The 12,512-nt window shown below is 40.1% G+C and overlaps 1 protein-coding gene across 1 annotated transcript in view; it reads left to right on the top strand.

Moving 5' to 3' along the window:
- Positions 1-9,838, top strand: part of LOC117250804 (putative chitinase 10) — a 34,085-nt gene extending 24,247 nt beyond the window's left edge. The window contains exons 24-35 of the mRNA XM_078170401.1: positions 2,194-2,306; positions 2,606-2,637; positions 4,685-4,711; positions 4,876-5,092; positions 6,509-6,565; positions 6,989-7,154; positions 7,260-7,378; positions 7,470-7,593; positions 7,681-7,863; positions 7,993-8,109; positions 8,238-8,370; positions 8,615-9,838. Coding sequence (XP_078026527.1) covers positions 2,194-2,306; positions 2,606-2,637; positions 4,685-4,711; positions 4,876-5,092; positions 6,509-6,565; positions 6,989-7,154; positions 7,260-7,378; positions 7,470-7,593; positions 7,681-7,863; positions 7,993-8,109; positions 8,238-8,370; positions 8,615-9,189 — 1,863 coding nt within the window. The 3' untranslated portion in view covers positions 9,190-9,838. The remainder of the gene's footprint in view (positions 1-2,193; positions 2,307-2,605; positions 2,638-4,684; positions 4,712-4,875; positions 5,093-6,508; positions 6,566-6,988; positions 7,155-7,259; positions 7,379-7,469; positions 7,594-7,680; positions 7,864-7,992; positions 8,110-8,237; positions 8,371-8,614) is intronic.
- The last annotated feature ends 2,674 nt before the right edge of the window (positions 9,839-12,512 follow it).

The following is a 12,512-nucleotide window of genomic DNA, read 5'->3' as shown; positions in this document are numbered from 1 at the left end:
TCATGAAAATAAAGAAAACGTATTGAATGAGAAGGTGTGTCCAAACTTTTGGCCTGTACTGTATATAGCCTACCTGTATCAAAATGTATAATTTTCAGCAGCGGTTTGTGTGACAGCTGCCACGGTCGGACGTATAACCAGCGGGGCAGCCGTTCTGTGGCGCTGGCTTGGGGTCCACTCTCCCCTGGTGGAGTGGAGGGTGGCCGGGTTGCCAGGGGCAGACGGCTCCATGTGATGGCGTTTCCTCTCTGGTTCTTCCATGCTCAGCCTTATTTTTATCTTATTATTTATTTATTTATTACTGGCGTTTGGATTCAGTTACGGCAGACGGATGGCAATCTGAAATGGAATGAAGCCCACAGACGGCGGACAGCAGCTACAAAACAGTAGTGTAACGCGCCCCATCCGCCCACAGCACAATGCTCTTAAAGCCCCACGCTATCAAAAGCTGGCAAAATACATTTATTTTATTTTATGGCCTTGACATTAACCTGTCATATTGTTGAGTTATCAAGGACACTTCCGCGTTTTTGTGTGTGTACAGGAATGTTAAAGTTATCATTGAGGAAAACGAGGTTGACGTGACGTGATTGAATCAGGGAATCCGTGTGTCCACCACGGGAGAGGACCCTAATTGACTTTACATTGGCATTGTTTTCGTGGTGGCAGCACGTAATTTCAACCCATTACGTGGTGCCACCACGGAATGCGGTGTTAATAGGTCGTGGTCATTTCAGATATTTCTGTGAGATCAGGTTGATTTTAACACAGGGAGGTGTACGGCGATTGATTCACTTCTGTAGCCAGCCACAAGCAGCCGTCCAAAGAACTGCAGTGTTTGGCACTTGCTTGTTGGCTTCATTCTCAGCTCCAGGAGAGTCCGCTTGCATATAACATGTGGAGTACCACAAGGGTCGATATTAGGACCCTAATTATCTCCTACTCATATTAATGATTTTTCTTAGTTTGTAAATCTCATTTTCCCAATTAGTTTGTTGCTATGTTACAAAAAACATATTGATTTTGTTCACAACAAAATTGACATCATCAGGGACTATCAACAAATCATGTTGAATCAGTGACTTTTTTATCACCTATTTTATTTCATGATTTATCCCTGTTTGATTTATGGTGATTATGTTTGGTCCAATACATACCCCTCCCAATAAGCCTCGTGTACTGCAAACAGATTACTTAAGGTCGCAGATTTGTGGGTTTGCATATAATTATATGTAGTTGCCACTTTGTCTCCCATCACTTTTTAGCAACTTTTTCAAATACAATTTTCAAGTTCACTGAATAAATTAATGAATGCAGGGCTCTCTGTCTCACCCCTATAAGAGGGAAATATTCTCCTTAACACACAGTGATTTGATCAAAGTGGTTTAATGCTATTTCAGTGACCTAAATTTAAAGTCGGAGTCAAAAGGGCCTGGCATGAAGTGAAAAATTAGTTGTGTAACTGCCCTGTGATTCAGATCCACTCCAAAACATAATGGGTTCTGCCCTCACCCACCTTTCCACCAAGTTTCATGAAAATCAGGCAAGTAGTTGTTCTGTAATCCTGCCGACAGACAGACAGACAAATAAACAAAAAAAGAGCAAACAGAACCAAAAACATGACCTCTATCGGAGGTAGAAGAGTTGACGTCCACACCCTGTCAGCTGTTTAATAACAATTTAATTACATATCAGTCAGACATTCTGTCATTCATCAGTCACAGCGGAGAGACAATATAAGCTTCTTCTGGTATTATCTGTGTAAGTGTCTCTTTTAATCTATTTTCTTAAAAAAAAAAAAGATTTTATTTGTTGTTGCAATGTATGGATTTTAGGGACAGAGTGTGAACCAGTGGTTACTGTGCAGATCTTTTATTTTCTTAAATTTGTTGTATCTAATAGAGTTTTAATTATATGTTGAACCAATTATCTACAGATAGTGAGCAACCTCAGTCTTGAAGCTGTGTTGTCACATTACACAGGCAATTTACTGATTGAATGATACTATGGGATAAAAACAAGCAGTCCGATATCCAAGCAGGAGCTTTACTGACATTGCAGGGCTGTAAACAAGACTGAAGACTGGTTCTGCGAATGGCTGCTGAGCACTCTGTCCTTTCCCCTCCTGAACTTGTGACATTTGTTTTGGCACATTTTTCTCTTCATTCTGATCCCTTAATTTCTGTTTTTTAGTTACATCAATTTGTTTTGATTTTGTGTCTTGTAATAAAACAATCTGATCTGTACTTCAATGATTCCAGATGCTGTTTGATCATTGATATCACTTTACCACCACCCCGACAAAGGTAAGTGAATGTATCATGTGACCAATAAAAAGAGGACACAAATATTACTGATGCAGTTGCTTGGGTTTGACTATGTGATGGAATAGTTGATTTTTCCTGCCAGTATTATCAACATGCTTTCAAACTGTCATAGCTGAAGCAGATATTAAAACTGTGCTGAGCAATAACCATCCTGCTATCCAACATTTTTTCCACAACACAAATCATTTGTGACAGTCGCAACTTGACTGTTTAATGGCTGCCTAAATGCAAAAAACACAAATGTTTCATCAAATGTTTCTATTTCTGCTTATCCATAGTGACAACATGTGCAAGCTGACTCTAACTGCAGGTAAGGAACGCTGGAAAACTAGATGTTTGTCTGCAGCTAATCCTGCAAACTGCTGGACCAATCAGCCTCATATTTTGTGTGCACGTTTATGACTGTATGCTGAGGGATTTCTTGTGTTAGCTGTGATTTATAAAAACCTGTTTTACTGACTTTTTATACCATTATAGCTGCTGACTCCTTACTCCTCTTAACTGGCAGGAAGGGGCAGCAAGTTTTCCTCATATGGTCTTGGCTTAAAACAACAACACTTGCCATTTGTTGCAGGACACATCTTCGCCTTCATCTTGGCCCCAGAGCTGACATTCATAGAACATTTTGGTCCTTTTTTTGATCCTTTTTGATTTTGATCCGCAGAATCTGCAGATTAATTCCACAATATAATGATCCACTGATGTTGGGCATGATGCAAGATGTATAAATCCCCATTTTTTGTTATCTAACCTGCCATCTTGACTGTAGGTGCAGCTCTCCACTGTGCGTGACTGCAACCTTGTTTTGTTCTGTCTGTTGCATACCACACTGGCAGTGTTTCAGAAGTGGAGTGTTTTGCCTATCTGATTTTGTAGAATCACAGATGTTGTTGATTAAATAATTTCTCCTTGATATTTGTGATTCTACCATAACTGAGTGAGTAGGCTATGAAGTTAAATGGTTTCTTTTGTTGTCTGTTTTAGTTGTGTTTATTGTTGTTATTGCCTACGTTGTTGTACTGTAGCCTACAGACAAAGTTAATACTGTCAAAAGTCCAGTTATGAACACAACAGTCACAGAATTGTGGCTGTGTTATAGTCATTAAATATACATTAATCCTCATAATAATCTAGTATCTATATTCCCCATATGTGCCTGCTTGTCAGCAGCCTGATCTCACTCTCAACTTGTCAAATAGCACACTTTGTCAGTGGATCTCGGCATCAAACAACGCACAGAGGCACCCTTCACGGTGGTATGATACACACCGGGTGGCGGCAGTTCCTGACACATTGGGCAACTATTGTAGTGTATAAAAGAGAAGGGTCAAACAAACATTGGACTTTCACCCAGGGGCCTGCTGTTCATTTCTGTGTGAAGCAAAGTCATAATTTCAATCACCACTAGTGATGTATGGCCCATGACATATGTCACATGACTTGGCATTATGTTCGTAATAACTGTACTTATTTTAAGCCAAACCATGATGTTTTTTTCTACACCTAACCACTTGCTTTTGTTGCTTAAACTGAACCACAAAGTTTAGTTGCCCAGGGTCCAAGGGAGTAGACCTAAAAACTAAGTGTTTTACTTGTGTTGTTAGTTTATTTAGAAAAGACTGTCTGCATGTAACGAGTGAAAGTGTACATGGAAATGGAAGAGTATTTTGAAAAGACAATGCATGTAATGAGCAGAAATTGACATGCCGTCCGTAAACTTCCAAAGCTGATGCAGGAGGGTACCTAATGTGTCATATTTTGATGTGTAGGTCTACTGACAGAGTGCTGGTATTTGATGAGTTGCAATGAGAACATGATGGCTCAGTGCCATGCTCCATGGCTCTGTCAAAAAAAAAAATGAAGTGTGTATTTTCATTAGTTTCTGTGATGATTCTGAAATGCCCAGCCGACTGCACCATACTAGGTGCACTTTTCTAGTTTATTTATTGGGGGGGCAGGAGAGGGGGCTATATATAGCTTATCCCAGCAGACACTGAGGGAGAGGTGGGGTACACCCTTGATAGGTTGCCAAACCATCACAGGGCTGACACATTGTGTCAGACACCTACAGGAAATTTAAAGTCACCAGTTAACCTAACTTGCATATCTTTGGACTGTGGGATGAAGCCTGAGAACCCATTTTTACACGGAGAGAACATGCAATCTCTACATACAAAGACACAAGCCGACCAGCAAGTTCAAACCTGAAACCCTTTTCCTGGGAGACAACAGTGCTAACCACTCCACTACCACACCGCCAAACTTCTACAAAAGTTATATTTTGTAATTTTGGTGAACTGACCTGTTAATGTTTTATTTTTGACCAAATACTGATAACAAATACTGTCACTTTGAAGGTCTCTGTTTGATCCTCACCAGCTTGGGTAAGTGTGTAACATCATGCATTATAAAAATCAACATAATCAACAATCTTATAGTAGATAAATAATGTCCCTAAGTCAAAAAATATTGGTAAACAAGAATCTTGTTATGACTGATGTCTTCAAAAACTAATTAATACCCATCAAGATTTTCCTCCATGTCCCAGCCTTTTCCTCAGCCTCTTCCCTCAGGCTGGTGTGTTACTATAACAGCTTGGCTGAAAGTAGACTGGAGGATGGGAGGTTTACTGTTTCAGATATTGATCCAAACAAGTGTACCCATCTGATCTACGCCTTTTCTGACATCAACAACCGACACATGCTGGTCCCAAGCAGAGCAACCGACATACAACGTTATCAGGCCTTTAACGGACTCAAAAACAGGTCAGTGATTGAGCCAAAACAGTGCATTCAGAACCCTTCACTTTTGTCCCCATTTTCTAATGTTGCAGCCTGATGCTAAAATCTTTATATACATTTTTCAAATCAATCTACACTTAATCCCACATAATGAAGAAGTGAAAATAGGATTTTAGAAACTTTAGCAAGTTTACAAAAAGACAAAAAACTGATATATCACATCCACATAAGCATTCAGACACACCAATCAGTACTTAGTTGAAATAACTTTGGCAGCAATTACAGACTCGAATCTTCTTATGTATTACACAACACGCTTTACAACACCTGGGGTTTCATTTATAACGACTGCATACACACACAAAAAAAAACTTGATGCAGAAATGTGTGTAAATTTCTGACCCTTGCATGTACACATTTTGGAGATGGGAAATTGCTGACACAGATGTGAGGTGGTGAGTTGAAGCCCGATTGTAGAAATCAAATGTGAGGTGTGTAGAAATCAAATGTGAGTATTACAGGTATGATGATGTCTCTCACACATTTATATTCACCTCATATCACGTTTTTTTTTTTTTTTTTTTACAGAACCCCTTTATTAATATTCAAATGCAGCAGTGTTATTTCTGCTTGTACTAGTGAGCTGTAACTTTTCCTAAGCACCTGTTGATTAAAAAAAATATAAGTAAACTCAAATCTCAAATCAAATACTGCTCAATATTTCATTAGTGCTGTCTTACCATCACATTCCCACCCAGTGCAGAGGAGAGGGTCGGGGCCGGACTGCTGAACCTTGCAGTCAGCTGTGTAGTTTCTTGATAATAAATGTGTATATACTGAGTCATTTTCACCTCAACCACATTAACCAGACATCAACTGATGAAATATCATCATCAGCTGAAGAAACCCAAGATGAGATCAAACAACATTCAATAATTGCAGCAGTATCAACAGTTTTCAGTACTGTCTCCTAATACTGTCCATATATCCAGGGGGGTAGCACCAAGTTCTGAGCTACATTTAGAGACAAATCCTAGTGCAAGGGTGAGCTAAACCATTCAAGAGGAGAGAGGAGCCTCAGAGTGCTTCCAATATTTCGTTTATACAAAGTTCTGTCTTTCAACCGATGTATTCTGCTGATTTTAATTTATTTATGGCACTAATTATACAGAAAACATTAAGTAAAAAAACCAAACTTTTTATTCCAGGTATTTAAAGGCCCCCCTTCCTAGACAGTTTTTGTGTGTAAAATCACTACAGGAAACATGCCTGGGGTTTCAGGCACACAGAGCACATGATTTTAGCATGAGGCTGCAACATTCAAAATGAGAAAAAACAAAGGGGTCTGAATACTTTCTGAATGCACTGTAAAAAGTTTGCTAATGATGTTGAATTTAGTGTTTTGTCAAAAATCATTACTGAACTTCTATATTCTCACAGAAATCCACTGCTTAAAACTATGTTGGCGGTTGGTGGCTCACACTTGAACACACAGAGGTAAGTTACTTGCAAAAACTTACTTTGCATCAGTGCGAACTCATGTAGTAGCACTTCAGCATGTACAGTACACATTTTCCTGACCATAAAACTTGTTTTGCTCATTCATGCTGTTAAATTTTGTGTGTGCCTTGCACAACATGCACAGTTTCATACAAATGAGGTAGCACAAGATGAGATGCTGGTATTTGATTACATAAATAAGTTTGTTTCAAGATTCCATCAGAACATGCAAACAACATCTGGCAATATTAAAGGTCCAGTGTGTAGGATTTACTGGTGTGCATCTACTGGCAGAAATGGTGTCTAAAATTTATGGCGCCTTGTTGCCTTTGGTTTATGATCACCTGAAAATAGATAGTCCTTAAATGCAGTTTGTGGAGTGTCGTCTTAAGAACACTGCTTTGTTTGAATGTTTAACAGATTCAGTGCAATGGTGGCAACACAACAAAACAGAGCAAAGTTTATCAGGTCTGCTATCACACTACTGAGAGTAAATGGTTTTGATGGGATAAACCTTGACTGGCGGTACCCTGGAGGAGCTGGAAGCCGACCACAGGACAAGCATAGATTCACACTGCTGTGCAAGGTCAAAATTTATCTTCTGGGACAGACACTGTCAGAAATATGCTGTTCTGTATATCCCATTAATGAAAATATTTGTGAGACTGAACTGTGCTTCTGTGTTGTATAGGAGCTCAAAGAGGCCTTTATGGCTGAGGGAACTGCAGATAACCGATTACTGGTCACTGCCAGTGTCTCTGCTGAGAAAGCAATCATCGATGCCAGTTATGAAGTCGCACAGATTGCAACGTAAAACTTCCTTGATGTAATTCTTGACATTATACCCGTGATTAGCTGCAGTCGTGTTTTGGTGAATGTGGTCTCCTCTGCATTTAATCAGGTACCTGGATTTCATTAATGTGCTGACATTTGACTTTCACGGCCCCTGGGAAAGTGTCACAGGACATCACAGCCCCTTATATCAGGGATCTCAGGACACTGGAAACAACATCTACGCTAACACTGTAAGAACAGGGATTTATATTCTAACAGTCTAAAAACCTTTGGAGATGACCGCTTACTCTAATTGTTCATTTTTCTCCACATTGCAGGACTATGCCATGCGGTACTGGCGGGACCAGGGAGCACCACCAGAAAAGATAAACATGGGGTTAGCAGCATACGGGCGAGTTTTTAACCTCTCCTCTGCATCCAGTGTTGTTGGAGCACCAGCCAATGGTGCCGGTATAGGAGGTCTCTTCACTGGTGAAGAAGGATTCTGGGCCTCTTATGAGGTAAAACTGCAAGCTATGAATTTCCATTAACCTGATCATAGGCTGTGCTGCTTTTACTGCATTTGGTTTGACACATTTCTGTGTATGTTAGCATGTTTCATCTAAATGGGTGATTTGACCTTTTTTCAGATTTGTCTTTATGTTGAATATGATGATATTCAGCCGATCTCTGATCAGAGCGTTCCATATGCCACCACAGGAAATCAATGGGCTGGATTTGATGACAAAGACAGCCTTGATACAAAGGTAATCATCAGTTTAATTCAAAGTATTGCCCAGTAAATACAATACAAATGACAGTGAATGGTTGAACAATCTGGTTAAATCGATGTTTTGCCAAACGTACGTCAGGGCTTTTTTCCTTGTCCTCTCAGACCAGTTACCTAAAGGCTAACAACTTTGGAGGAGCTTTCGTCTGGTCTCTGGACCTGGATGACACTAGTGGACAGTTCTGTAAACAGGGCAACAACCCTTTCATCAGCCACCTGCACACTCTCCTGTGTCCAGGTAATCAAAATCCAAAATGTTTCTATCCTATCCTGACATCCTGTGTGTTTGATTTAATTAGGTCAGCCTTAATGTAATCACCTGTTATTGACTTTATTATATTATATCATGCAGAGTGCAAATATCTGCTCTCTCTATGAAGAAATCTCAGCAGTCAAGCTCAGTGATATGAAAATACGATGTGTTGATCAAACAGAGTTAAAGAAAATAGAATTAACAAAATATCTGATTCTCGTTCTTTTAGGTTTTCCTGACCTTACAGCTACAACAAACACTGCCACAACTGAAGCTCCAACAACAGCAGCTCCAACAACAGCAGCTCCAACAACTGCCGCTCCCACAACAGCTGCTCCAACAACAGCAGCTCCCACAACAGCAGCTCCAACAACAGCCGCTCCAACAACAGCAGCTCCCACAACAGCAGCTCCAACAACAGCAGCTCCAACAACAGCAGCTCCCACAACAGCCGCTCCAACAACAGCCGCTCCAACAACAGCAGCTCCCACAACAGCTGCTCCCACAACTGCAGCTCCCACAACAGCAGCTCCAACAACAGCCGCTCCAACAACAGCCGCTCCCACAACAGCAGCTCCAACAACAGCAGCTCCCACAACAGCCGCTCCCACAACAGCAGCTCCAACAACAGCAGCTCCCACAACAGCCAATAATACAGATCCATGTAATGGACAGCAATTTGGGCACTTTCCTGACAGTACTGACCCAACCTATTTTTTCAACTGTGTCTTTGGGGAAGGCATCAGGCAAAAATGCCCAGCAGGGTTGACTTTTCAAGAATCTTGCGGCACATGTTGTCGCTAGAGAGTTGCAAATGATCATTTTACAGTCCATAAGAGTCAATGTTTATTCTTATTAAGAAAAGGGGGGCATTGTCCAAACCTCTAATATGTACAATTTCTTGTCTAAGTATGTTCTTGGTTTGTTTGTTTGTTTGTTTGTGTGTTTGTTTGTGCATCATTTGATTTGACATGCATTACTTAATATATGGTTGAGACATATGTAACTGTCGGTGTATTTAACTTCATTGTATGGGTGTGTTCTTATTTATATTTAGTTGAATATCACTTGAGGAAACATCAAAAGTTGCGGATTCAATTAACTCTTTCTGAGAAACTGTCTCATTCATTCATCTCAAACAGGTTAATGAACTTTTTGCACAATTACCAGAAGAATCAATGGAGAGGCTCCAGCTCATTTAAATCACAGCATCCAGAGTCCTTATTCATACACACAAAGACAGTGTTTAAATCACTTCTCTGTCTCTGAGTGCAATACAGAATATTTTAAAATTCTATTTATAAATCTATCAGGCTCTTAATGGTTTCTGCTGTGCTCAGACGAGAACCATTAATATCATGTTTTTCTGACTTTATCTAAAACAGGATCCAGTTCTGATGAGACACTTTAAATTACTTTGGTTCTGCTTTCTAAATAAAAAGGCTTGATGACTTCAGATGTCTGTGTTTGTGTTTGTAGTTTTGTTTCTGTTTTGGCAAAATTAGGGGTTAATTAATTGGTTTTCCCTTATATAATTTTTGTCTTTCATTTTGTGAGCACTGAATTTACTTGTATTTTCATTTTCTGCTTTACATGTTTCGATGGAGCACTGTCGCCTCACAGCAAGAGGGTTGCCGGTTCGATCCCGGGTGTGGGAGCCCTTCTGTGCGGAGTTTGCATGTTCTCCCCGTGTCAGCGTGGGTTCTCTCCGGGCACTCCGGCTTCCTCCCACAGTCCAAAGACATGCAGATTGGGGACTAGGTTAATTGATAACTCTAAATTGTCCGTAGGTGTGAATGTGACTGTGGTTGTTTGTGTCTATGTGTCAGCCCTGCGATAGTCTGGCGATCTGTCCAGGGTGTACCCTGCCTCTCGCCCAATGTCAGCTGGGATAGGCTCCAGCCCCCCCGCGACCCTCAAGAGGATGAAGCGGTTAGAAGATGAATGAATGAATGAATGTTTCGATGGTATATGTATTTTATTATGAAGCACAATGAATATACTTGAAAATGTTTGATAGGTAGGTGGGTGGGTAGGTAGGTAGGTAGGTAGATAGATAGATAGATAGATAGATAGATAGATAGATAGATAGATAGATAGATAGATAGATAGATAGATAGATTTTTTAAGCACTGGGGAGGGATGTATTTTGAACTATTTTGGCTTTCAGGAGGGACATAGAACTTTAAATGGTTGCATTTTGTTTTTATTTAAAATACTCCCTGAACCCCAAAATCTGCCAGTGGGTTGGAAAAGCATCTTGACTTTGAAAGTTGAATAAATTGTATTGTTAGATTTTCAAATTTGATTGATAACTCACTCCCTTTGTGCTGTTTGCTTGTTGCATTGGTTGCAATGCCTACATTTGGTTTGATTAGAGAAAAATATGGTAATATATGGAGGAGGGAGGATCATGTGTTTCCCCCCAGTCACTCAGGGAGGCTTGAGGAAAAATATTTGTAACTTTGGTGAGGGTCACGATAAAAAAAAAATAAATAAATAAATAAAAATAGGTCACACCCCAACCACCCCATTCCTGTTATAAATAAAGAACAGTCCCTAACATACTGGTAACATCTTGAGCAAGACTCATTCAGTAGGACTTATTGTGACTTTAAGGATGCAATGTTGGATTGTTTCTGTCAGTCAAAGCAACTGCTAAATAACTGAATGTGCAGCCAACAGCAATGTGACTAGGGGAACTGAACAGTTAGGCCACAGTGATGCACTACAGTTCTTTTAGAGGACGATAAGACTTGACATTCAGCAGATGCCTTTTTCAAGAGCAATTAATATAAGTGCAGTGGAGTATGTACATCTCTATGATCTCCAACTTTACAAGCAACCAATTGAACAAGTGCAAAAGAGACAAAACAGTACCATTACAGCAGACACAACAACCAACCTGAAAGAAAAAGTATTCTCCTTTGTGTACTCTCTAACACTGCAGTCCAGGGAGACACAAATGAAATACGTAAGTTAACAATGAACGCATTGCTGGACCTGAAAGGATTTGTCACATGATTCACGGCATTTAGTCAAAGAATATAATTAGTCTTATGTGTCTTATGTGAGAATAAAATGACATATTAAATAATATATTTCAGTTTTTCAAAAAAAGAAATAAAAGCTGCCTTCCATGAATGCGTGAAGGGAAGCATCGCATGTATTGAAAAATTTGGACTTGTTTAGGAATCACCCATGTTCAATGATCTGACCCCAGTGACTGTCTGAATGGGTGTGGAAGACTTTCTTCTAAAATGTACACACATATCTTTAGGTTTGCTGACATTCAATTTGTGCACCAGGCCTTTAAGCTGTTTCAAAATCAAGTAAACAAGACTTTGAACAGCAATATCAACTCCTGTTTTGTTCCTCTATGCAGACAGCAGAGGACCCAGTGAGTCCTCCACAGACCAAATAAACTCTGTCTTGATCAGCTTTTTGAATCATTATCAGTGAAGTCAGGACCACAGGTACACAATCACAGATGCTCTTAGAGGACTTGTTCTCAGCCACTGGCACAATTATTAATTTGTTCAAAAGAACGCTTAAATATGAGACAGAAAATACAATGTTGTGGTTTGATGAAGTATATACGATGGAGTATAGCATCCAAGCGACTTTCTAAAGGAGCTGTACAGGACGTTCAGAGCATCATTATAACAAACAAGTTACTGTTGGTTATGTACAGATATAGTGAGGTAATGGTGTCCTGAGCGGAGAATGAAATGTGTGCTTTGTAATCTGAGCTTCTCTGTTTGTGGTTGTGGTAGATGGTCCACCAGCATGTGCATGCTAGTGCATGTGAGTCCCTGTGTGCGTGCCCCACTGTCTGGCTAATCACCACCGCTCTGCACTGTGCTCAAACCGCTTAAAATACCATCTCAACCCATGGTGTTGTCACTGAAGCATATCGCCCACCCTCTGGTCCCCCCACCCAGATTAACACCATTAGTTGTCAGCACTTTTGCCGTTGTTAGCTGTGTTTGCGGAGTTAGCTGCAAGCCGACAGCTTGTCCATCATGTTGAAAACCATGTGCAGACAATTTTCTCCTCACAAAAATCACAAGAGAGGAAAACATGATAAAACAGTGTATTTTGGTCAGTGTGCCCGTCCAGTTAAA

Source organism: Epinephelus lanceolatus, chromosome 8 (assembly GCF_041903045.1).
Source record: "Epinephelus lanceolatus isolate andai-2023 chromosome 8, ASM4190304v1, whole genome shotgun sequence".
NCBI classification, from domain to species: domain Eukaryota; kingdom Metazoa; phylum Chordata; class Actinopteri; order Perciformes; family Serranidae; genus Epinephelus; species Epinephelus lanceolatus.
This window is presented reverse-complemented; position numbering and strand designations above follow the sequence as displayed.